The sequence below is a fragment of the Sorex araneus genome, chromosome X, assembly GCF_027595985.1.
Source record: "Sorex araneus isolate mSorAra2 chromosome X, mSorAra2.pri, whole genome shotgun sequence".
NCBI classification, from domain to species: Eukaryota; Metazoa; Chordata; class Mammalia; order Eulipotyphla; family Soricidae; genus Sorex; species Sorex araneus.
Window position 1 is genome coordinate 172,134,185 of NC_073313.1, and position 27,015 is coordinate 172,161,199.

Consider the following 27,015-nt stretch of genomic DNA (forward strand, 5'->3'; position numbering starts at 1 on the left):
ACTAGTTCATTCCCTTAATTTAACATGTTTATGTTGTTCATCATACTAATCAACATAATAGGGTATGTAAGTCTACTTTAAAAAGGCATTTTTTTAAATTGACACAATGCTAAGTGGTAGCAAAGGCCCTTAAAATTTATTAGGAGAGAAAATTCTGGGTTTTCAAGAATATACCTGCTGAAAGCTGAATACTTTGGAATTAGCTCTATGTATCCTAAATTAAGTAATCATATTCTAAAGGAATCAGTATTCAAACTGCGATGATTTCAGTATGCTATTATGAGAGGCAGACCAGTTAAAGATGGACAGTAACTTTCCTTAGTGACTCTGGCATGTACTGCATTTTGGCTGAAGCATATTACAAATGTTCAGAACTGTTTTGTCCAGATAAACACTGTATTATTCCTCTAATCTGGTCTGTATGATTTTGAATACATTGGTATATCATAAATTTACAATAGATGTGTTTATTTGGGGTTATTGGATGGTGTATTATAGTAAAACTTGAACAAGTAAATTGCAAACCTCTTGATAACATTTTTCTGGGCAACTTCTCACTGGCTTTTTCTTTTTCTGCTTCATCTTTTGAGGGTTTCTCCTCTTTTTCAAATGATTGTGTTAACTGGATCTGCATTTTCTCCTGTTGGAAAAAAAATTAAATGAAAATAATACAGCAATTTAATATTACATATCTCCAATTATTAGAAACACAAAATCATATGGAGGAGAAAAAGGATAAAGGTTTTTATTTTATCCAATTATTTACTATAATAGACCTTAAAATATTTTTATCAAAGAACTGATAGGAAACAATGAAATCAATGTTTTGAGTTCAATAATCAATTGTAAGACAACCTCAAAATATTAGAGAAAATATCTGCTTTCTATATTAGTTTAAATGCATCTCTTGTCAATTCCCACAGGAGCAGAGCCTTCTTACAATTTTGGAATGAAGATGCCCAGCTAAACAAAAGAATGATCATCAACTATGACAACAGGAATTTGAGTGACAATACTTAATTAAAAAATTTTGAGTATCCTTTACAATATACTCCTTTACTCTTGTCAAATAAAGACACAATTTTCTGAAAAGTACACTTTCCCAAATAAAATTCTCAATTTTTATTATTTCCTAATGACTTGTCACTATTCCCCCTTCAATCACCACAAAATTGTTTCAAGCAAAACTATTTTCTTCATATATGTAATATTATAAAATTAATATTCATATATGTAATACATAATTTAAAAACAACATTTTCTAAGACAAAAAAAGTAATGCTGTATTTTATTTTTAAAACAATGTCATTACATTCACTTCAGAACTCAAAAGAATTATAGAAATTAAATCATATAATCAAAAAGGAAAAAGAATGTAGCTCTATTCATGCAAAATGATAAAGACTGAGTATTCTTCAGTTCATTTCTACCAAAGATAACGTTGTAGCCTATTCATGTAACTAATTTATACCTGTCATTTAATGACAAAAACCCCCATCAATTTTCAGGGATTTTTTGGGGGGAGAAGGGTGGGTAATGGTAGTACGTGTAGAAAGTATCAAGGGGAATATATATTTTAGTAGTCTCAAACTTGCAGCCACCAGGATTTCTATTAAAGGTTTGTTCATACAGTTCTTTTCTGAACTATTATTTGACAGAATTATGTATATATTTTTCTACTAGGCTACTGACAGCTATTTTCATCTTTCAATTCTGCTTCCTATTCCCTATTTGTTCAAATTTGTGCTTAAGACTCTTGAGGCAAAACCGATGTACTTGCAATTCTTACTGAAATAAAAAAACAACAACAACTTGTTTTACGCCCTCTTTTTCTTTGTTTATGATTACCAAACTTCATACATTAATTAATATAATATGTTCATCAACTAATATAGTGTTTCCCTTCTTATCATTCATTTTCTAATAGTTTCATATTCTCATAACTTGAAGGTATTTAAAGATGAATCCCATTACTGCAAAAGTGAAATATTTAGTTTTTTCCATGTACAGTTTCTATTCCCTGTTACTCAAGGATAGCCTATGGAAAATGGATTCCAAGATTTCACACAGCTTTCCAATAAGGCACTTCTCATATTATGAGGTTATATAATTTCATTTCTTTTTTCTTTATAATTTCATTTCTAAACAGTCCTATTTAATTCAAATCTTAAAGATGCACAACATTTGAAAATCTAGTAATTTAGTGTAGAGGCCTGGTTTTCAGTAGCAAATTGAGACGTATTTTAAACACTCAAGTCCATACATAAGAACTTAATTTTTACTATAAAGAATCGGAATGATAGCAACATTTTCATCAGATGCTATGATTCATGTCTCTTCATCGACATATTATTGAGGTCACTTCCCTCTTACAGGCTCTAGTGAGATACCACCAGTGATATTCCTCTTATCTCAAATTTTTTGAATGATGAGTTTTATTTTAGACTAATTCTGAAGCAAGCATTTTTTATTCCTGAAGCAAGCTAAAAGTACCTCTATCAAAGATTAGATACCAGCACATTTCTTAAGAAACAACTTATTTTCCAATTTTTGTTCAGATAGTTAAACCTTGAATAAAAGACTTTCAGTCAAAGCATTATTTTTTTGTTCAGAAAGGATAGTAAAGGAGCATTATAAAAAAAATCACATCAAAGAAAAACTGAGAATGCACAAAGAGCAATAAGCAAGCCGTAGCATAACTACATTATTCATATAAATCAGATATTTGAACACTTACCACAAAGGATCAGTAATCTATAATACCTACATTAATATGTAAAAGGTACTCTTAATATTCATTTTTTCTCTTGTTTTCAATAGCTAAATTGAGGTAGTAATATGAGAGCTTCCCCCCTGTATATTTCAGATAAAATAAAATGTACATAATAAAACCAAGGATCGTGTTTTTTTTTCATTAAAATATTTTCTGGATTAACAGTCACAGGACAGTCGGATTTTTCTCATTTTCTTAGAATTGTTGAACTAATTATTTCATGAGGCAAAGATAGCAAAACAATTTGGTCAAGAGAATGAAGGAAAAAATTTTAGAAAATTTCACTTCTCCAACTGAACCATTATATTCTTTGATTTACACAAAGAACTCTGAAAATAAGTTTTTTCTGAAGGATAACTATATGGAATCTATTTTTTTTAGTTATAGCACCACTTCAGCATTATTAAAATACACATAAAAGACAAAAATTAATACCGGAAAATGTTCTGTAGGCAGTATTTCTTAGTAAAATAATTGTTGTGGTTGGGTTCTGCTAAAATATATTTATAAAAAAATAAATGAGAACTTTTCTATATTGTAGTGTTAAATTATTTTCTGATTTGGGCCACACCTGGCAGTGATCAGGGCTTACTTCCGGTTTAGTACTCATGGGTCACCCCTGGCAGTATTCAGGAACAGTATGTGGTGCCAGGGATCAAACCATCTTGACCATGTGCAAGACAAGGATCTTTTTTTTTTTTTTTTTTTTTTTTTTGCTTTTTTGGGTCACACCCGGCGATGCACAGGGGTTGCTCCTGGCTCTGCACTCAGGAATTACCCCTGGCGGTGCTCAGGGAACCATATGGGATGCTGGGAATAGAACCCGGGTCTGCCGCGTGCAAGGCAAACGCCCTACCCGCTGTGCTATTGCTCCAGCCCCAAGACAAGGATCTTAACCTGTATATTATCACTATGGCCCTAGATCTTAAGTTAAAAAATTAAGAAAATTAGAATCTCATGTTCCTGACACTCAAATAAATTTCAAAGGAAACAGATTTTAAAGTATTTTTCCTTGACAAAAATTATTTTTAAAATCTTCCCTGTCTGGGGGCTGGAGCAATAGTATAGTGGGTAGGGTATTTGCCTTATATGCGACCTACCCTGGTTTGATCCCCAGCATCCCATATGGTGCCCTGAGCACTGCTAGGAGTAATTCCTGAGTGCAAAGCCAGCAGTAACTCCTGTGCATCGCAAGGTGTGACCTAAAAAGCAAAAACAAACAAAAAAACAAAAATCTTCCCTGTCTGCATTAAAAATGTAAAAGAATAGTGCTTTTCATTACTTGTTTTTTTTTAATGTTTTGTTTGGGACTTCCAAGACTTGGAAGCTTCAACTATAATTCTCAGACAAGTGGATTGGCAGTTCCATACAAGGGACCAAAGATGTAATGTTGGATGGGCCTTTTGGTGCTGAAGATTAGTTGGGCCATACGGTGGTGATGGGGTACTCTAGGGCAGCAGCTGCTGGTGCTCTTTGGTCTTCAGAGTTACAACTAAAAATGGCCAAGGGAACATGCTATGTTGGAAACTGACCTGTGTCATATGCTTAGCATGTGCCCTAACTGTTGCACTATCTCCCAGGCCCATTGTAATTTTAAATACATAAACTATGTTAAGCATCTATAGCAGTGTTTTTAAGAGGGCATCTAGATATGGCTTTTAGGCCACATTCAGTGGTGCTCAGAAGCTTACTTCTAGTTCAGAACTCAGAGATCACTTCTAGTAGGGCTTGGGGTATCAAATGTGGTCCTGGGGATTGAATTCAGGTCAGCGGCGTGCAAGGCAAGCACCCTACCCACTGTACTATGTCTTCAAGCACAGAGGGCATCATCTTTTAAGTCAGAGCAAAGCATAACGTTTCTTTTTTTTGAATAAAAGAATGCATGGAGAGGGGAAAAAAGCAGATAATCTGTTGTGTTTTTCCCCCACCTTTTTTAAAGTTATGGGATTTCTTTACTTATTCATTTGGTTTTTGGGCTACATTTGATGGTGCTCAGAGCTTACTTTTGGCTCTGTGCTCAGGGATCACTCCTGGCAGGCTTGCGGGAACCATATGAGGTGGACCATATGAGGTGCAAGAGATCAAACATTGTTTGGTTGTGTGCAAGCCAAGTGCCCTACCAGCTGTACTATTGTAGAGGTCCAAAAATACTTCTGCTTCTGTATAAATGCCAAAATGTACCTTAAGACAAAGATTATTTATGGCTGAGACTAACAGAAAAGCAACATCAGAGCATTAAGAAAAAAATTAAAAAAGAAGTCAAAACCTTTTGCTTGAACATCATTTAATCTATACTTTAAAGCAAGGACAATGAGAAATTCTAAGTATTAGATAACCAGAAGGAGAAATAAGCTAAGCTGAAAACAATCATTTGCATTAATAGCAAGCTGAAGTCATGAGTACTTTCCTCTTCATGTACAAAGCAGTATTTGACAAATTTCTAAAACCAAAAATAAATGAAACAAATTTCATCACAATCATATTCACTAAAGTACTACTTTAATATTTTGTAACTTTTCAATAGTAACTTAGAACTTCTATAAAGTCCTATTTCAGTTAGTTAGACATTCCCTAGATCTTCTCAGAGAGAAACCAATGCTCTTAGATGGAAGCAACAAAGGTTTTCCAACTTTTCTTCTGTATCCTGAGTGCCACATATTAAATGTTCCATGTACTAAAAACAAAACAACCCCCCCCAACCATTCATAACACACATACATGCACATACAATTTTATTTAAACTTCTGAAAAAAATATTCTCTAAGAAGGTTATTCTACCATGTCTCTAATTATCATTTTTTTCTTTTTTTCCTTTCTTTTTAAATTTTTTACCTGATTCTCCTGTGATATCTCTGTTGTAGTGGGTGGTGGAGATTCTTCACACACTGCAAGGCTCCGAACTAGCTTTAACTTTGAGCTTGACTAAAGAAAAGTATTTAAAATTAACACTACATTTCACAAACCTAGGGTACTATCCAAAAGCCCCCTAGAAATCAAATTCATAGTTTCTGTCAGGTAAAAAAGTAGATGAAATGTGCAAGTTAAACACATCATTAAATAGCACTAAAATCCTTTGTTAAGAGGGAAAATAATCGATGCAAATTTTGAAATTTACAGCAATTGCAGGAATGGGAATGATTTCAATTTTGAGCTCAAAGAATGGTCAGAAAACCATTTTCTCTATAAAGAACCATTAATGATATAGAAGCAATGCACAAAAGCGACTAAGCAAGACAAAAATTTCAAATAAAATAAAATAAGCTTTCTGCCCCAAATAAAATATGACAAAAACTAAACTCAATGCAGCACTATATGAAAACAAGGACTCATCAAGCATGAAGGAAGGCCCTTGGCATGCCAGCACAAAATATTTACTATACCTTAGACCTCTTTCCTGTCTGTCCAAATGACTGCAATGGCCGCTGAATACACAAGAAAGATTTATATTACATTTCATTACTGAAATAGTTGTTTCTTATTAATACCCCCAAACCAGAGAGAAACCAACTGTATCAAGTATGGAAAGATTATGAAATAAAAGTTGGTTTCAAGCAAAAAAAAAAAAAAAAAAAACAATTTTCCTCAAAATCACATCTGCAGAAGTTTCTCTAAAATCCTATGGCGTTACACTTCTTTAATAAATGGTCACAAAGTCTATGTTAACTGAACTAAATGGAACTTTTCTTATTTGAGGGGACGGGTGGGAAAGGCACAACCAACAGTAGTTAGGGGTCACTGTGGTTCTGTGGTTCTGCTCAGGAGACCATATGTGATGGATTCCAACTATTGTCTTGGCTGCAGCAGCATTCAAAGCAGGTGCCTTAATCTCTGTACTATCTCTCTGGCTACAAGGTAACCCCTTAGAAGCAAAATTAAATACACCAGAATTTTAAAACATATTATACTTTAGCCAAGGTGGGGATTGGGTAAAGTCACACACAAAAAAACTCAAACAAAAAAAACCTAGCCCATAGGGCCGGAGCGATAGCACAGCGGGTAGGGCGTTTGCCTTGCACGCGGCCGACCCGGGTTCGATCCCCGGCATCCCATATGGTCCCCCAAGCACCGCCAGGAGTAATTCCTGAGTGCAAAGCCAGGAGTAACCCCTGAGCATCGCTGGGTGTGACCCAAAAAGCAAACAAAACAAAACAAAACAAAACAAAACAAAACAAAAAACCTAGCCCCAAAAAACTACCTCAGAAGATTTTAAGTAGTTGTACTTAGAAAAGTTCCAAATTACAAAGGAGAATGTTTCAAGTGCACATGGAGTAAGAGTAAAAATGACCTATCTAATTCCCTTTCAGCACTCTATGAAGTACAATACCACTTCTTAGTGACAGAATCCTATTTGCCTAATCAATGAAGCAGAAAGGAAAAGACAGATTTCCAAGATGGCGTGTTCATTGTAATTCCAGATCATCAATCTGGGAGTCTGACATAACTGGCCAACCCAGTTAGTTACTGGGTAACCTACTGGTGATACCAAGAGTTAATCTACAAGATCAAGTGAAATGCATGGAAACCAGAGCCAAATAAATTTTAAATATACTTTCTTTCCTCCTATCTTCTGTTCTATCTTTGCAACCCCAACCCCAAATAGTAGGTCTAGGTAGCTATAACTTATTAAAACCAGGGGGCCACATTTTGTACCAAACAAAAAAGAGATGAAAAATTGCTTACTACCTAGATAAAATTGTTTAAATGGTTTTACTCTAAAATGAAGTGGAAAATTCCTTCTGTAGAACAACCAAATGAGAATTTGTAGTACCAGTGAGTCCTATTTCCCATTGTGAACCTAAAGCACTGATTTATTGGAATTTTGACCTGAATCACCACTGCCACAAACTAGCAGTTACAACAACAACTACAACAACAAATCAAAACCCACATCCAAATTCTATTTTTATAGAGAAAATGGGACCTATGCACATACATGTCAGTGCTAAAAGTGCTTCTAAAAATTAACAGTGTTTTCTGTTTCTTATCATTCTTTTCTGTATGTTCAAAAGAGAATTGCTAATGGCATCTCACACCTAAACAAATAATTAAAAATATATCAAACACAGAACAGGGAAAAAGGAGAAAAACTACATATGAATACTAGCTAAATGCAGAAGATGAAAAGAGTAAAAACAACAGAAGGGAAAATTGTGACTAAATATCAAGAATACAAGTTTCTATTGAAAAATGTAAAAATAGGGAAAGAGAGTACAGTGGGGAGGGCATTTTGTCTTACAACTCTGCCAACCCATGTTCTAACCCCAGGATTCCATATGGTCACCCATGCACTTCTAGGAATAATTCCTGAGTGCAGAACCAAGAGTAGTAATCTCTGAGCATCACCAGGTCTGGCTCCCGCCTCCACCCACTTTTTTTTTTTTTAAATGAAAGAGACAATTGGCAGAATCTGGATTGGATTTAAGTTTCTGTCTTTACTATGTGACACTGATCAAGATTTCAGTTTATTTATATAAAAGCTTATACTATTGATAATAATCCTTTAAATTCTTGAATAGGCTTGATATAAGGGTAGATTTAAAGAATTTTACAGATTACATCTTCCCAAAGAATATACTTGTATTCCCATGTTAAGAGCAAATTCTTGTCATTCTATGATTGCAATGCACTATAAAAACCTTCAACTGGATACATCCCCTTCTTTAAATTTTATTTTTTTATGAGGGAGGGATTCTGGGTATCAAAATTGGGGACTCACGCATGCAAGGCTGAGGCGGATTTTTTTTTTTACTTTATGAGTCACACGTGGCAGTGTAGGGTTTACTCCTTGCTCTGTGCTCAGAGATCACTTCTGGTGGGTTCAAGGGTGTTGGGGATCTAACCCAGTCAGCTGTATTCAGGACCAGCGCCCTGCCCACTGTACCATCTTTCTGGCTCTGTATTACATAGTTTTTCTTAAAAACAAAACAAAACAAAACTATAGCTGTTGTGGGCACTGTAGGTGATTACACAGAATCCTTCGTTCTTAAAAAAAAAAAAAAAAGAGAGAGAAAAGAAAAAAGAAAGAAAAAAAGCACACACTTGTGTAATTATCCAATTGAAAAAAAAACAACAACAGTGGATCTGAACAGACACTTCTCGAAAGAAGACATATGAACAGCTAACAAGAACATAGAAAGATACTTACAATTTCTCATAGAAAATAAAAACAAAAATGAGATATCTTACATCTATGAGATCTATGAGAATGGCTATTATATTATCCAAAAGACAAGAAACAAATAAATGTTATAGAAAATGTGGAGAGAAGGAAACTCTTGTGAACAGTATTGGGGAATATAAATGATGCAGTTATAATGGGAAACCATAAGGAGGTTCTGAAAAAAATTAAAATTTAAGTGTGAAAGATGTAACCTTTTGCTATGTTTAAATTATGACAAAATAAAAAAAATTAAGAACAAATTCTATACAACCAATAAATAGCAGTATTACTGTATTTAAAAAAAAATCCATACAACCCAATTATCTCATCTCTGGAGACCTAACAGAAGAATATAAAAACATCATGACATTAAAAAACAGTAAAGGACAAGAAACAACATTAGTGGCCTATCAAAATCTGATCGGACAGGCTGAGAACTGCCAGCAACTGGAATGAGACTGGAAGCAATATCCCCCCAGAGTTTCAGATAAGGGCCTAGCCTCAACAGCAACTTGACTTTGGCCCTACGAAACACAAACTCATATGAGTCAAATCTGACTTTGAGTCTATATAACTCTGACTTGATAACTGGGAGGTGTTTTAAGCCAAGTTTGTAGTAATGTACCTTATAGCAAAAGAAACCAACACACTACTAATTTATAGTTAACTAGTAGTTAACTGCCAGAGGGTCATTAAACAAAATAACATTTCATTTCAAATAGCAAACAGTTGAAATTACATAAATATAGAAAAAAACTCACCATGCAAACCTGTACATACAATAGCTTGGCAGAAAAAGCAAGTTTTATTTACTAGTAAATGTTCTTTGTCCTGTATTTTCTATCAGTTTGGCAACCAGACTGCCTTTAAATGGAATGAAATTATTTCCTAAATTAAAACTTGCATTTTTTTTTGCTGTAAAAAACATGCATCATAAATATATGCAATCTTAAACCAGTTGAAAGTTTAGATTATTAATATTAAATATATATACTCTTGTGAAAAACATCACCGTTTCATCCATCTTGTGTGACTATTAAATAGCAACATCCTATTTCTATTTTATTTTTCTTTTTTTGGGTCACACCCCGCAATGCACAGGGGTTACTTCTGGCGGTGCTCAGGGGACCATATGGGATGCTAGGAATTGAACCCAGGTCGGCCACGTGCAAGGCAAACACCCTACCCGCTGTGCTATTGCTCCAGCCCCTCCTATTTCTATTTCTAACCACCCCAGAAATCACCATTATGTTTTTGTCCCTGATTCAGGTTTTTTGTTAGGGGAGTGAAGTGGGGGCTTGGGCCACACCTGCTTGTGCTCAGCATTACTGGTTCTGTGCTCAGAGATCTCTCCTGGCACGCCTGGAGGACCACATGGGGTGTCAGGGATCAAACACGGGCAGCTGCATGCAAGAAGGCCCTGCCCTCTGTGCTATTTCTCTGGCCTGATTATATTTATTTTTTATTGCACTGTATTGATTGATTTTCATGGCAAACTATCCCTACTTTCCAGGAACAAACCTTGGTCATGGTGTATGATCCTTATGCTACCATATGTTTTATTAGCATCTATTTGTCTAATTTTGCTGTTGGTCATTTAGAATGGGTAGGAAAACTTCTCTCCTCTTTCATGTTTCTGGAAAAATATTTTTTTCTGGAGGTTTTGTGCTCAGGGCTTACTCCTAGCTCTGTATTTAGGGATCACTCTTCATTGCTGTGAATGGAATTCATGTGGCTGCATGAAAGGCAAGTGTCCTACCTACTTATACTATCTCTTCTGCTGCTCAGGAAAATTTTACTAGCATCTGTATTAATTGTATGTCTGGTAGAGTGACTGGAGAGATAATATATGAGTTAATGCTTTTGTCTACATGCAGCTGACACAAGCATGGCTGGGGGATGTTCCCAAGCACAAAGCTAGGTGTGAATCACCCCACCAGTCCCTCAAAAGAGTGGTAAAATTACAGAGACTGGCACACATTCAGAAGAACAAAAGCAACCAGTGCTGGCGTGGATGTGGAAAAAAGGGACGCTCCTTCACTGTTGGTGGGAATGCCGACTGGTCCAACCTTTCTGGAAAACAATATGGACAGTCCTTCAAAAATTAGAAATTGAGCGTCCATATGACCCTGCAATACCACTTCTGGGAATGTATTCCCAGGATGCAAAAGAGCGCAGTAGAAATGACATCTGTACCTATATATTTATTGCAGCACTGTTCATAATAGCCAAAATATGGAAACAACCCGAGTGCCCTAAAATTGATGACTTTCTAAAGAAACTTTGGTACATCTACACAATGGAATACTATGCAGATATTAGGAGAGATGAAGTCATGAAATTTGCTTATAAATGGATAAACATGGAGAGTATCATGCTAAGTGAAGTGAGTCAGAAAGAGAAGGACAGACATAGAGGGACTGCACTCATTTGTGGAGTGTAGGGTAGCTTCACATAAGGCTGACACCCAAGGACAGTAGATACAATGGCCAGGGGGATTGCCCCATAGCTGGAAGACTGCTTCATGAGCAGAGGGGAGAAGGCAGATGGAATAGAGAGGGGATCACTAAGAAAATGATGGCTGGAGGAACCAGTCGGGATGGGAGATGTTTGCCAAAAGTAGATAATGGGCCAAACATGATGACCTCTCAGTGTCTGTGTTGCAAGCTATAATGCCCAAAAGTAGAGAGAGAGTATGAGGAATATTGTCTGCCTTAGAGGCAGGGGGAGGGTGGGAAAAGGGGGGTATACCTGGGATATTGGTGGTGGGGAATGTGCACTGGTGGATGGATCGATGTTTGATCATTGTGAGATTGTAACCCAAATATGAAAGCTTGTAACTATCTCACGGTAATTCAATAAAATTTTAAAAAATTTTTTTTAAAAAAGTGTGGTAAAATTTACCACTGTAAGTCATGAGGTCTAAGACATCTGTTCTCTTGGGAAGATTTTTGAGTATTGCTTCAATCTTATTAGCTGTAGGTCTGTAAAATGTAATATGTAAGGGGGTCATTTCAGTTACAACAACTGAGAATGTCAGGTAGAGGATGTGACAGAGTGCATGCTTTGCATGTGTGAGGCACTAGGTTCAACTGATTGCATGTGTAGAAAATCACTTGTACATATCAGAAGATGCTCACGCACACTGGAACGTAAGGCTACTTGCTAACAAAAATCAGTTCTTTTATTTTCCCCACAATAAGTTATCAACATAGTTTGGACTGGCCATTTTAGAGGTCAACAGTTTTGTGGCAAAAGAGACGATGCTGAATTGCTCCAGGGTATACATAAAAACAATCATAGATACTGGATTTTCCAAGTGGAGAAATACAACCGTAAAAGAATGCAAAAGTTGAATTAAAATTTTTAATAAACTCATGTAAAAATTTTCAAATGAAGGGGCTGGAGCAATAGCACAGCGGGTAGGGCGTTTGCCTTGCTGACCCGGGTTTGATTCCCAGCATCCCATATGGTCCTCCGAGCACCGCCAGGAGTAATTCCTGAGTGCAGAGTCAGGAGTAACCCCTGAGCATCGCAGGGTGTGCCCCCCTCCCAAAATTTCTTTATTCAAATGAATTACTGCAAAATTCAACTAACTTGTTCACTCAAAACTTAATCTGAGGGGCCAGAGTGATAGTACAGCAGGTAGGGCATTTGCCCTGCACGCGGCCTACCTAGGTTCGATCTCTGGCATCCCATACGGTCTCTCAAGCGCTGCCAGGAGTAATTCCTGAATGCAGAGCTAGGAGTAACCTCTGAGCATCACCGGGTGTGACCCAAAAAGCAAAAAACAAAACAAAACAACCCTTAATCTGAAAATACATCCCTAAAACAAAGGCTATATAAGCTATACAAAGGAAACCAAAGCAAACAATATTTTTATTTACCTATGTTAAAGATTAGTAGTAGTGTAATAAGTAAGAATTTTTCTGGACTTAGTAGCCTGAAAGCTCACCATCACAATTTTCCAAATACTTCATAATCAGAGAAAGTCTAAATTATAACCAAAGATTCACAACAGGAATAGTGTTTGGTAGTGTAAACTAAAATGCTGTACAAAGTCACTCAGGATTGTAACCAGTAATTCAGAATAAGAAAATTATCTTCTTAAATAATAGTCCTAAGACATAAGAAAACGATCCTAAAACTTCCATTAAAAATTATGGTGGAGGCTGCCGAGATGTGACCCCGGGGCCACACTCGTGTGCGGCTCCTCCGCAGCTGCACCCGCGTGAATCCAGACCCAGCTGAACCAACTACAACATGGACTGCTCCTTGCAGATTGTTTCCAGAGAACTAAGCTGCGATCCCATGCCCGCCTGGGAGGGGAAAGGTATTTCTCTCTCTCGCCTGTCCCTTCCCGGGGATGAGGGGCGTGGGAACCCCCATATTATGACAACCACAGATAGGATTTTACGACAAAAACTGCAGCAAAAGGGCGCGAGGGTGCTCTTGGGAAGGTGGGAGGCACCGGCCCCTCCCACCGCTGCCGAGATGTGACCCCAGGGGCCGCACGCGTGTGTGGCTCCTCCGCAGCTGCACCCGCGTGAATCCAGACCCAGCTGAACCAACTACAACATGGACTGCTCCTTGCAGATTGTCTCCAGCCAGAGAACTAAGCTGTGACCCCATGCCCGCCCGGGAGGGGAAAGGTATTTCTCTCTCTTGCCTGTCCCTTCCCAGGGATGAAGGGCGTGGGGACCCCCATATTATGACGACCACAGATGGGGTTTACAAGCTTGCAATGATCGAATATCCGGAAGAAATCTCCCTGGACTTAGTTGTTAAAGTACAGAAATAAAAAAACCGCTACTGCGGCTGCGCGACCTCATTTCTCTTCACAACAGGTCTGACTCCAGTGGGGTGGACCTAATAATAATGGTGAGGTTTGTGTTGAAATATTGAATGTAGCCAAAGTAAATAGAAAGTAAAGTGAAATTCATCAGTTACAAGGCGGGGGGGGGGGGGCGCGGGGGTGGGCGGGATGGGAGGTGTACTGTGGTTTTTTTTTTTTGGTTTTTTTTTTTTTTGTCTTCGGTGGTGGGATATGGGCACTGGTGAAGGGATGGCTTTCTCAGCATTGTATGACTAAGACTTAAGCCTGAAAGCATTGTAATTTTCCACATGGTGATTCAATAAAATAAAATTAAAAAAAAATTATGGTGGAAAACAAAATCTTGAATAAAAATGTAACTAACATGAGAGAGAGAGAGAGAGAGAGAGAGAGAGAGAGAGAGAGAGAGAGAGAGAGAGAGAGATAGAGAGAGACAGAGAGAGACAGAGACTGAAACTCTAAGGATTGTTCTTGGGACTTCACATGCAAGGGATGACTTTACTAATAAGCCTTAGCCCTGGCCCACAATTAAAATTTTTAACAAGTAAAGAGTCACACAGGTAGAAGTATTTGTGAAAGCTCAAAAGGTTGAAGCACATGTCTTCCATGTATGAGGCCACAAGTCTGACCCCTAGCACAATACGGTCCTCTAAGCAGCACTGGCAATAGCCCCCCAGTAACCTCAAGCACTGCCAGATTCAGCCTTGAAAGCTCTCAGCAGCAAAGGTTCCAAGCAGCACTGCACTTCAAGTCCAGGAACAAACTTGTCAGGCCCATACTGCCAGGACAAGTACTGCAGCAAGTGATTCTTGGGACTCTGAGGACTGCTTGGGAGACGCGAGGCCCAAATGATATTCTCTTGATACAAAACATTTGGGACAGTCAGGAAATTAAGACTTGGAAGCAGGAAGAGTATGCTTCTACAGAAAAATATTCTATTTCTCTAAATAATTTTAGAGATTGATTGACCTCAAGTCAATCAGCAGGTATTCAGCAGGCCTCAAGAATTTTGGGCCCACGGAATATGTTGTTGGGCAGGCCCTGTGGCAGTGCTTGGAGCCATACATGATGTGTTTAGAGGATCATGTGGTGCTGGGGATTAAACCCTGAACAGTAGTATTCAAGGCATGCACTTTAATCTGTCTCCCTGGTCCCTAAATCACTTTAAAAATTACTATGTTGAATCAAAATGAGATAGCTAACTTGCTTTCTTTTCTTTTCTTTCTTTTGCTTTTTGGGTCATACCCAGCGATGCACAGGGGTTACTCCTGGCTCTGCACTCAGGAATTACTCCTAGCTGTGCTGCGGCAGCCATATGGGATGCCGGGGATTGAACCCGGGTTGGCCTCGTGCAAAGCAAACACTCTACCCGCTGTACTATCGCTCTAGCCCCAAGATAGCTAACTTTCGCAAGGACTGAATAGTCACTAACTCCACATTAAGTTAAAAGGGAACCTTTAGGGTTAGGAATGTAATTCAAGTAATAAAGCACATGCCTTATACATGTGATGCCTTAAATACATGGCATAAGCCCTGGACCAACATAGCCCCAAAAGCACTGTAGTTTTGGTGTCCATAAAGCAATACTGGATGTGGCCCATTTAAAATAATATGGCAAACTTTATATAATCATAACAAGATATTATTCTCCTGCTATAATTAAAACAAATGATTTCTATTTAGATTCTATTAAAAATATAAGAAAAATGTTTTTCTCATTTAATCTAATTTCATTTCTAATTTTCATCATTTAACTGTCTTCTGTGTAAGTTATTCTGACTGTAAACATACTAACTGATGCAGAAGCACCCTGGGCTTCAAAAAGCTCTAAAAATATTCTTTATAAGCATTTGAATAAATAATATACATGGCAAAAATTAATATAAACAGACGGTCATAGTCTCTTTGTTTCTCCTCCCAAACTTCAGTCACAATATTATATAGAAGATGATGTCAGAGAACATTTTTGCTTTATTATGGTACTTCCTTGTCACAAAGCAGCCTTTCCGGAAATGTTTGGATAGCGCTTAAGTTTTCCCTGTATTAACCATGGGTCATGACTTGGCAGTAGCTACCAGAAAACTCTTGAGAGTACTGCCTAAGGGCAAGACATTATATAATAAGAAATGCAATAATTCAATTTCTCTCTCTTTCTCTCTCCCTCCCTCCCTCCCTCCCTCCCTCCCTCCCTCCTTTCTTTCTTTCTTTCTTTCTTTCTTTCTTTCTTTCTTTCTTTCTTTCTTTCTTTCTTTCTTTCTTTCTTTCTTTCTTTCTTTCTTTCTTTCTCTCTCCCCCTCCCTCCCTCCCTCTCTCTCTTTCTCTCTTTCTTTCTCTATTTCTCTCTTTCTTTTTTGCTCTTTGGGTCATATTCAGCAATGCACAGGGATTATTCCTGGCTCATGCACTCAGGAATTACCCCTGGCGGTGCTCAGGGGACCATATGGGATGCTGGAAATTGAATCCAGGTCGGCTGAGTGCGAGGCAAGTGCACTACCTGCTGTGCTATTGCTCCTGCCCCTCAAATTGTTCATTTCTTGATAAGCATGTCCTGGAAGAACGGATGTCAGTGGAGAAAAAAACACTAAAAGAAACTATTTTACTATTTCAATTATGAATACAATAAAATTTTAACATGTCACCTTCTCTACTTTAATCAGGAAACTGGCATGCTGCCATCACGGAGTACTGAGATTGCAGTTTTTTTCTAAAAGGTGCTATTACTAAAATGATAGGAAAAATGCTATTTCTCTCAATTTCTTTTCATCTTCTTCTTTTTTTGGTTATTGAGCCACACGCAGAAGTGCTCAGGGTTTACTCCTGGCTCAGTGTACAGAAAGTAATCCTGTACTCCTACAAGGCAAGTGCCCTACCTGTTGTACTATCTCTGAGGCTCTGAGGGCATGATTTTTGCTTCAAGGCACTCAAGGTCTTTAATGGTAGAAAATGTACTTTATCCAAAAATAGTGTCTATTTAGGATGAAGACTAAAACAAAAAGTTAAAAAAAAAAACTTAAGATAAATTTAGGTTGTACCAGGAAGTGGGGCTTAGTTCTCTTCCCTTTGAATTTCTGATTTTATTGACTTCTATAAATAACATTCTGGGACTTTTGAAGCTAGGTTAGAAAATATCATGCAGCTGTGTTTAGTTCTTTTAACCTTTATCTAACAACCCCGAGTTGCCGCTTAAGAATTCCAACCTCTTTAATGGTTTGTACAACAGATAGAATTCACTCAGCAGACCCTTTGCCCCATTTCCATAACTCTTATATCATTAAGTATTTTTAAAAAAAAGTTGTTACAGGCTAGAGCTATAGTACAGCAGATAGGGCACTTGCCTTGCAAAGAAGCTGGGTTTGATCCCTGGTATCCCATATGGTCCCCTGAGCCATGTCATGAGTGACACCTGAGCTCAGAGAAGGAGTTAAATCCTGAGCTCAGCTGGGTGTGGCCCCACTCCCCAACAGCTTTTTCTCAGTCATGGTTGACTGCTTCTCCTGAGTGCTGTTTTTTGCCAATATAGTCTCTACTTTCAATCTCTTTACTCCTCTTCCCTCTTAAGTGCTTGTAGATTAAACTGAGAATGCTCACAAAACTGGCAGAGGTGGAGTGAAATAAAATGTAGAAAGGCAATAAAAACATAGCTGTTATATATAAATAAAAATAATTATTTTATATTATACAAACAAGTCAAAGAGCTTCATTCCAGTAGTTCACATGACTCAGTTGGTAAGTATGTTTACAAATGATCAACTTATACTTCCAGAACTTGGAAATATTTATAAAGAGTACAATTATATATAGAATATTTAGTATCTGTAGCCTGAAAAAAAAATTCTGTTTACCTGAAAATCAATATTGTTGTCAATACAATGTTCATTCTTCTCTGCCAAAATCTTCCCATAGTTTTCTGATTTGATAAGATTTTCAATTCTGGTTTTATCTTTCATGGTTGCCTCTAAATCCTTCATTGTTTCAGTTTCATTTTTTATAGTAACAGTATCAGACATCCTCATTAGCAAAGGTTATTTTAGAATTCTACAGGGAACTTGAAGCCTTCACAAGAAATGAAAAAAAAATTAATTCATCTCCAAACATTTCTTACATTCAGTAAATCCATAATATTGGCTGACATTTATGTTTAAGGAGTATACAGAAAGAGGCAAGATATTTCCTTTTTATATACAGGTCAGCAGAAGAAAAGTTTAGTAAAAGAAGAATCAAAACACACAAGATAAGACCTGTACTAAGATCCAGGTATTAATTTTTCAAGTTAGGAAACATTAAGGAATACGGAAAAGAATACTTAAACAGATAATATCAGATTTTTATAGAGGTATTTTTGAATATTGTTAAAAATACTGTGCTATATAGCTTTCATGTGGATTTCTACAAGCTCCCAATTTCTTAACTTGTCTGAAAATATGGGAAGAAAATGATTCTTAAAATAAGCAACAAGGTTCTATGCAAAACATAGTTGTGACTCTGCACAACCATTCTGGTATGTAAGTCAAGCATTGAAAACTCTTCTGACTCAGGTGATTCATAACTAAAGGAGATGCTAGTCAGTACAGGAAATCAAAATTATAAGATCCTATGCTTATATCTTTAGTTGGTTTAAGAAGACATTGGAGACTTTACATCGGAAATCAAACATGATGGTAAAAGAGATAATGTTAACTCAGGGCACATGGGAAATGTGAACCTAAACAACAGAGCTTGACATACACAACATTTTCCCTCTAGCTTTAATGAACTTAATTGTTATACAGTGTATAAGTTTAAGGCATAACATGATTTGATCTATGTAGTTATTGCAAAATAACTATTGTAATAAAGTAGGTTATCACATTCATCACCTCCTACAAAGACAATCGTAGCAAATAAAAAACTAAAAGCAAAAACAACTTATTTTTGAAATGTACCCCCCAAAAATTTAGGTCAATTTACAAATCAACATAAACATGTTAAAGCAAGTATTATAGGGCTGGAGGTAGGGCTTTTTCCTTGCACACAGCCAACCTGGGTTTGATCCCCGGCACTCCACATGGTTCCCTGATACTGCCAGGTTGATTCCTGAGTACAGAGTCAGGAGTAAGTCCTGAGAACCACAGGATGTGACCTCCAAACAAAAAAGCATGTATAGTAGAATCCAAGGGTGGCTGAATTGTTTGCAGCAATATTCTTGTAACTTTTCTGTACTCCTAAAAACTTCATAGGAAAATCTTGAGGAAGATAAATAAGCAGAACTTGTATTTGCTAAATCAACCTGGAAAATTCAGGAGTTATCAATAATATTTTACAATTAAATATCTGTGAATTCAAAAAGTGTTGGCGCGTGATGTGTGCATTCAGTGGCCGAGAACTGCCTCCCCAGGCCTGCCAAAGGTGAAAGGTGAATGAGGAAAGGGAGAAACAGGGGCCATAGGTTGGCTGTTAGTCAGGGACCATTTGTTTTACTTCTCTTACAGTGTAGCTATTTCTCCTCCGCTTTCTCCCTTATAGCATATTTATGTAGAGATTGTGAAGGGTGGGGGTTCATATAGGTGGGGTTGAACATTATCATAACAATAACTGTATCACTGTCATCCTGTTGCTCATCGATTTGCTCGAGCGGGCACCAATAACATCTCCATTGTGAAACTTATTACTGTTTTTGGCATATCAAATACGACAACAGGTAGCTTGCCAGGCTCTACCGAGTGGGCGAGATACTTTTGGTGGCTTGCTGGGCTGTCTGAGACGGGGAGAGGAATCGAACCCGGGTCCGCCTCGAAACCGGGTCCGCCATGTGCAAAGCAAACACCCTGCCCCCTACCCACTGTGCTAAAAATCCCCTCCTTCAGGGGAAGTTCTTCTAGGAGATTAACTCAAGGACAAAAATCTCATCTGGAGGTTAAGCACTTAAGATTACTAGATCTGCTACAGGGTGGGATTCCATCTAGGGTGTACTGTTTTCTCCTTTCTTTTGCTAGTAATCTACTTAAACAATCATAGTAAATTTACTTCTTACTAATATTTCTAGTTATTTTGTAAAAATGCAGTAAGATATATTAAGCTTAAAGACTGGCTCTTCCTGGGGACAACTCATTATATATCCCAGACCACAGTCCTCAGTCCTTAGTCTTTCCTAACCCCAGCAGGGTCCTTCAATTACTACTTTTTGGGTCATGGTAGTTTGTTCCATGACTGTGCTCTTAACTTACTATATTTCTTATCGTGTTTAGCCTATCTCTTTTTAATGCCACGGTAGCTTACAACTTGCCCTGGGTCCATTAAAGTCTGTCGCTGGAACCCTCCTTTTGGGGGTGTTAGGAAGTAAGGGCAATTGAGGCTCAAGTCAGATAAATATGATGGATGCCCAGGAGTAAATATTATTCAGAGTCCATTAATTCCCATGTTACAAAAGTATAGCATCAACTGTCTTCCTTTGTCTATACAAAAAAACATTGCTAAACCACACAAAGAGCATAGAGGAAAGAGAAAAGCAATATAGGATTATTAGTGCCTGATGGAATTGGGTGTGCCCTGGGAGCACTGTTGTTGGGAGTAATTCAATAAACCTAAGCCCCCTGCAGGAGGAGCAAGGACAAACCAATGCTATCCAACAAATACCTAAACAGATTTCCAGGAAGCCATATCTGAAAGGTAAAAAATTCAAAGAAACAGACTCTAAACTCACAGATTACATTGAATTAAAGATAAAGTCTTCTTGAATTATGTTTTATAATAGTTTGTTCATTTTAAAAATAAAAAGATTACTAAAAGATAATAGTATTGACTCTTCTCTTTTTAATATGCAAGAATTTTAAAGAAAAAGGTGTGTTTTTATGTAAATGATAATAGAGTTTACCTGATGTATCCTATGGATTTGGGATTGTGGTGTACCACAAAAATAAAATAAAATAATCCAAGGTTCTTTTTCACAGTTGTCAGCCAGGATGTCAATTGTATTGAACCATCTGGAATCTGGAAGGAGGAGTCCCATGTCCTTGTCACCACTGTAGATACCTGGACTGAATTAGACTGTCTTGGATCAAATATATCATACCTTTCAGTGGCCTAAAATTAAAAGAGAAGAGAAAATTTTAATAGAATAGCCAAGGAAACAAAATGTTATACAATTCATTCAGAAATTTAAAATATTACTTACTGGTGATTCTATTATTTTCTTTACATAAATAAGCCAGACATTTAGTGATAAAGGATTCCAACAAGATAATTATATGAAATAGAAAAATCACTAAGGTTTGTACAGAGTTTAGCAGTAAATGCAAAAAAAGAGAAAAGTGTTTAATGAGAACCTAACATGCTGTTAGTGTTGTATTATGTTCATGTCATAAATAAGGGGGGGAGGAATAAAAGATTTGTCCAAGATCACAGCCAGAAACACTTGACTCTAAGAACTAGTTTTCTTCCAGGTAAATAATACTGTAAACTTAAAGACTATAATTCTGATTAATAATCACAATGAACAAAAGAACAAAAGTCTATATAGATAATAAGCTGCTTCACATTTTCAAAGAAACCTTCACTGTCGGTTAAAAGCAACTGTCTATAAAGGGTGGAAAGATGATTTCTGGGTACATCTGAAAGGTAAATGCCAAAATCCTCTGGTGCTGTTTTTAACATCAATTTCATTCTGTACATTTTTTGTAGAATTGAATAAAGCACCACCGCAGACAACCTAAAATCATACATAGCTTTTCTAATCTTTGGACAATTTTGTTTTTAATATCTAGAACAACACAGTGTTAAGGTAAAACAAATGAAACAATTGAACACAATAAACAGCAAGAGATACAATACTAATATAAATAAGCTTGCATCATAGAACTTCAAAACTTATTTTGAAACCTAGTCATTTAGTGCCAGGAAACTAATACACTGAATAAGGCTCTTGCCTTGCATACAGCTGACGTGGGTTTAATATTTGGTACCATATTTGGTCCTCCAAGCCACACCAGGAATAATCCCTAAGCACAAAGCCAAGAGAAAACCCTAAGCTCTACTGGGTGTGGGCCCCAAACAAACTAAAATAATGTATATACACATACACACTAGTGAAGAAACCTGATTAAACTTCACATCATTTTTCTTATTGCAAATTCAGTATATTTAAAGGTTTGCAAAAAAAAATAAAAGAGGTATAAAAAGTGTCACAAGTTTTTTTGGGTACTGAATGATAGTACAGATAGTACAGAGTAATTCTGGAGTGCAGACCCAAAAGTAAACCCCTGAGAATAGCTGGGTGTGACCTCCCCCAAATAAACAAACAAAAAAAAGTTTACAAGTTTTGAAAAAACTGACACTAAATCAAATAACTGAACTGGGTTTTTAAAGCACTTTTTATTGATTGAGGTTCTGTGATTCAGAATTCTGTTAATGATGATTTCCTATGCACATAATTTTAACACCACACCCATCTCCCTCCCCAAAGGATCCCAATGCCCCTCCTGTCAATCCCCCTCACACTGATTTTTCTAGAGATTCACCCCCAAACAACAAACCCCCAAACAACAAACCAAAGGCACTTCCGTATAACCTGTTAAAAAAATGCTTCATGTTAATTAAAGTTAATAATTTATTTTTGCATTTATTTTAAGAAAACTTATGTGACAGAAGATGGCAGTCCCACTAGGTTACCTTGTTCTTTGACTGTGTTCCAGTGATGAATTATTTTTTTTTTTAATTCTAACAAAGCATGGCTGCAATCTAAGAAATGAACAAGGCATTAACTTAGGCAATAGCTGCAAAAAGCAATAAGGAAATGGCACATTGTTATGAAATGGACAGTCACAAGTCTAGTCCTTTAAATACCCATAGGAACCTTAGAGACCTGCTAACCTATCTTTCTACTGTCAAGCCAGCTGCTAGTGCATGAGGTCATATGCCTTCCCTAAAATAGCACAATACCTTGCGAGACTATTAGTAGCTATTAGGTCACAGCTCTTTCAGGACGTAACTAAACTAATGACTAATTCCTAACTAAAGTGACCAGATAGCAATGATGCAACAGAAAGAAACATCAATTGCACTAGTGTGAGATCTTGAGTTTAAATTCTACCTCTGCTAAATTATGACTCTGGTAAATTACTTAATCTTTCTGAACTAGTTCTGACTTCTAAAGTGCAGGCAAAAAAAATTAGCTCATGAATTTCCTGTGAGGAATAAAACAGTTTACATGTACTACACCTGATCCTAGCTAAAAGGTTGAGAAGCTGTTAAAGATGTTAACAAACCAACAGAGCCTCCAAGCAAACACTCCCCAAGATGTTCATTCTCTTCCACTGTCAGGCTCACTACAGGACAGCAAGTGGCTGAGGCTGCCTCTGCTGGATGCGGATTGCATCTTGATAGGAGAATTGAAGTAGATCTGCTTGGAGTGCAGAGTGGCTTTTGCCGGGGTCATTTTTTTTTTTTCCTTTTCTGAGAGAGGTGGCCTCCCAAGCAGTGCTCAGTGGTGCATGGGGGATTAGGAAGTGCCGAAAATAGAAAACAGGGTTTCCTCATGCAAAGTACATGTTCTAGTCCTTTGAAATATTTTCTTGGTCCTCCTCCAGTCTTATTATAGATATACCATAATAAGGAAATATGAAGCTCTGAGAAAGAGTTTGTATAGAGTTTGTATAGAGACAGAGTTTGTATAGAGACAGTGGCCTCAGGCTCCCTGATAGCCTCAAGCAGGGCTATCATTTTAAGTCTTCTAATGTACCATTAAAAACCCACAAACTGAGTGAGTGGGGAGGAGAGGAGGAGAGGCAGAATATGTGCTCCAGGGGCTGAGCATACCACCTGGAGGAGGCGTGGGTTCAATCTCAGGCGACAACGGTTTCTCAAGCAGAACTCAGGTGTGTTCCAAAAGGAGTTGGGGCAGTAAGAAAAGGGGAGTCAAAATATAACTCAAAGGCTGGCAAAAATATCCAGTATGGAGAGGCCCTGAGTTATATTCCTGGCACCACATGTTCTTGAGCACCAAAGGGGTGGCACTAATAGCTACCAGCAGCAGCCTATCAGCAGGCCTGAGCACTGAGCCTTCAGTCAGACACACACAACTGAGACAAGTGTTACAGGGACTGGGTCCCAGGTCCCTTGATGGAAGCGTACATTCCCCACTCCCCCAAAAAGGTCTACACTGACTTCTTGCTCTGCTTTCTGAAATACTAATGCCATTTGTCTGAAGTAGTATTTAACTTTCCAAATATTCAAGATGCTATAGGGCCAGAGATAGGACAGGTGGTTTGCACGCACCCAAACAGGTACCACAGGGTCCATGGAGCACCTCTGAAAGTGACTCCAGAGGGCAGAGCTGGGAATAGCCCTGATCACAGAAGGATATTACACAGCACTTCTACACCGCCCCACTACCCCCAAAAGAGATGTAGCTTTTTGGTATCCAGTTAAAAAGCAAAACAAAACACCTTTTACCTCTACACAAACCCTATTCTTCCATTATATGGGCACAAGGGTGTCAAATAAAGGAACCTAAAAGGAAGTGCACACCATAGCTGTGCCATACATTCAGGAGGCAATTCAGTTAATAAAAAAAAATTATATGAGGGATGGGTATGTGGCTCAAGTGTTTGAACACATTCCTTGCATGCCTAGTTCGAGTCCCAGTATGGCATGACTCACTGCAGCTGTAATTTTTTTTTTTCTTAAAAGCAACCTATATGAATCTGTTATATTTCTACAATAAAAGGAAACCTGGAGAACAAAATGTTGGCACTTATTACCTAAGTATCTACCATTGATGATATTTAACGACATTTTCCTAAGTCGTAAATAAAAAGACAAATACAAAGACAAATAGGGATTTCTCTCAGGTGGAGTATAAACAATCAAAACAAGGGAATAGATTGTGGGAGTAGGTTGTTAATATATACTTGACGAGGTATGAAACTTACTACTAAAATGTAGTCCTGTATACCGCTATTATATTCAAGATGCTACAAGGAGGAAGAGGAGGGGGAATAACCTACAGAAACTATTTAATTGTGATTATGTGCTGCACAAACTTTTAAATTTTGAGCCAACTTACTTTCCAGGGATCAATGTGATTTGTTTATAGTGTGCTAGGAAATAAAGAAAACAAATTTTAAATTCTGTGCAAGAGAAAATTTTTTGAGTATTACATAAAAATTTAGGAAGAGAGCGGAGAGCAGGAGAGATAGTACAGTTGAGTAAGGCGCTTGCCTTGCACATGGCTGGGTTGGGTTCAAATCCAGCACAACATATGGTCCCTGAGTAGAGCCAGGAGTGATCCCTGAGCACAGATGGCTTTGGCCCAAATACCAAAAGAAAAATCTGGGAGGGCTGTAGAAATAGTACAGAGGCAAACAGATCTCTGAGCAAAGTCAGGATTAAGTCCTGAACACCCCTGGGTGTGGCCTCGAGACAAACAAAAAAACTAGAAGGAAAATATTAATGACATAATAAAATTTAAAAAGTTTGGGGCTGAACTGATAGTAAAGAAGGTAGTAGCAGGTAGTACATTTGCCTTTCATGTGACTGACTCAGGTTTGGTCACTGGCATCCCATAGGGTCCCCCAAGACCACCAGGAGTGATCCCTGAGCTCAGAGCCAAGAAAGAGTAAGTACTGAGCACTGCCAGAAGTGGCCCCAAACCAAATATTCTGTAAGAAATAGACTAAAAAGTAAATAAAAAGTTCAGGAATAGGTAATTTATACAAGAAATACAAATAATCATGTCAAAAATTAATACTAATATACAGCTTATGATGTGCTGGGTGTTGATGTAATTTATTTCATAATTCATTTAAAGTTTACAACTCTGGGGCTGGGATATAGTAAGAGTTTACCTTGTACATGACCTATCTGATTTCAATTCCTGCTATCCAACATGGTCCATTAAGCACTACCAGGAGTGATCCCTTAGCAGAGTCAGGAGTAAGCCCCAAGTACCACCAGGTGATGTCCAAAAATAATAACAACAACAACAACAAAGTTTGCCATTCTAACAGGTCCCACACTACCCCTGTTTATAGATAGGAAAACGAAGGTATAGAGATATTAAGTGATTTATCCAAGGCGACAGATAGTAAGTGGGGAACCAGGTATGACTCAGGGCTGACAAGTGCGCCACTCTAGGTTCTTATCCTGAATTTTGTTTCAATATTCATATGTATCCAGATAAGGGACAGTTTGGGTTTATAGAGCATCTTTATTTCAAAATTACTTATAACATGTACTTAACACTGTTTCCAATGCAGAAAGTTAACAATTTTTTTTACATGGATAGAAGTATTGGTTCTTTGTGCACAGAAAGAAACTATTCTTCACTCTGTAACAAAGTGTCAGTAAGAATTACTAATGAATTATCAGAACTGTCAAGTAATCATCCAATTCCTCTTAATCTCTTGTGATCATGAATACTGAACTACATAAACAAACCTTGCTTGCAGTAAAAATCCAGTTTGTGGCTAAGCAACAATTTGGAGCTTAAAATACAAATGATAATCACTTTACTCAAGGTGACAAAATATCACACTAGTATGTATACATGTAGTCAATGAAATAGTTTTTCTACTAAAAATGTCATAGTTCCCAACCACAAAAATGCAATACTGAAGTGCTAATTCAAAAGATCACTTATCAGGCTTAAAGCTAAATTCTGGTTCACTAGCAAAGAAGAATTAAAAAGTTAGGCAATTAAAAATAATCTAATTGACACAACAAAAACAAGGTTCTTCTGAACAATGTTTAAGAAATCATGGGACTGAAGGGACAGTAAAGTGGGTAGAATGTTAGCCTTGCAAATGGCAGAACCAGGTACATATTCTTAGCACCTCATATGGTCCCCATGTACCACCAGGAATGAATTGAGAGTGCAGACCCAGGAGTAAGCCCTGAGCAGTCCGATGTGGCCCCCAAAAGAACAAAAGAAAAAAAAAAAGAACCCTATGCTTGTTTCGTTTTATAGAAAGAAATCTAGCCTAAAAAATAAATAAAAAGTATACTTCACATGAATATTAATAAGAGTTACTTAAGGTGGCTAGTAAACTGGCTCTGAGGAGATGGCTCAAATGGCAGAGAGCATATCCAGCATGTGTGTGGTCCTGAATTTGATCCTGGAACCACATGGTACAGCAAACACAGGCCCAAGCACTGCTGTGTCAAACATTGCAGGAAGTGGCAGCAGCCCTCCCAGCACTACTGGGTGTGGCCCCTTTAAAAATAACAAGGCAGGCCAGAAATAGGGCATTTGTCTTGCACAGGACTGACCTGGGT

At 37.5% G+C, this 27,015-nt stretch overlaps 1 protein-coding gene across 16 annotated transcripts in view; it reads right to left on the reverse strand.

Moving 5' to 3' along the window:
- The window catches only part of R3HDM1 (R3H domain containing 1), a 152,711-nt gene that overhangs the window by 90,887 nt on the left and 34,809 nt on the right, over positions 1 to 27,015 (reverse strand). For 13 of the 16 annotated variants that reach the window (XR_008627257.1, XM_055120630.1, XM_055120629.1 and 10 more), the window contains exons 2-6: positions 20,618 to 20,826; positions 17,610 to 17,820; positions 6,154 to 6,195; positions 5,606 to 5,695; positions 526 to 640 (exon numbers count right to left, since the gene is read on the reverse strand). Coding sequence is in view for 15 of the 16 variants with exons in the window: in XM_055120630.1 (XP_054976605.1) it covers positions 526 to 640; positions 5,606 to 5,695; positions 6,154 to 6,195; positions 17,610 to 17,780 (418 nt within the window). In the remaining variant the exon portion in view is untranslated. The remainder of the gene's footprint in view (positions 1 to 525; positions 641 to 5,605; positions 5,696 to 6,153; positions 6,196 to 17,609; positions 17,821 to 20,617; positions 20,827 to 27,015) is intronic. The other 3 variants (XM_055120637.1, XM_055120634.1, XM_055120633.1) reach the window with 1 other exon arrangement.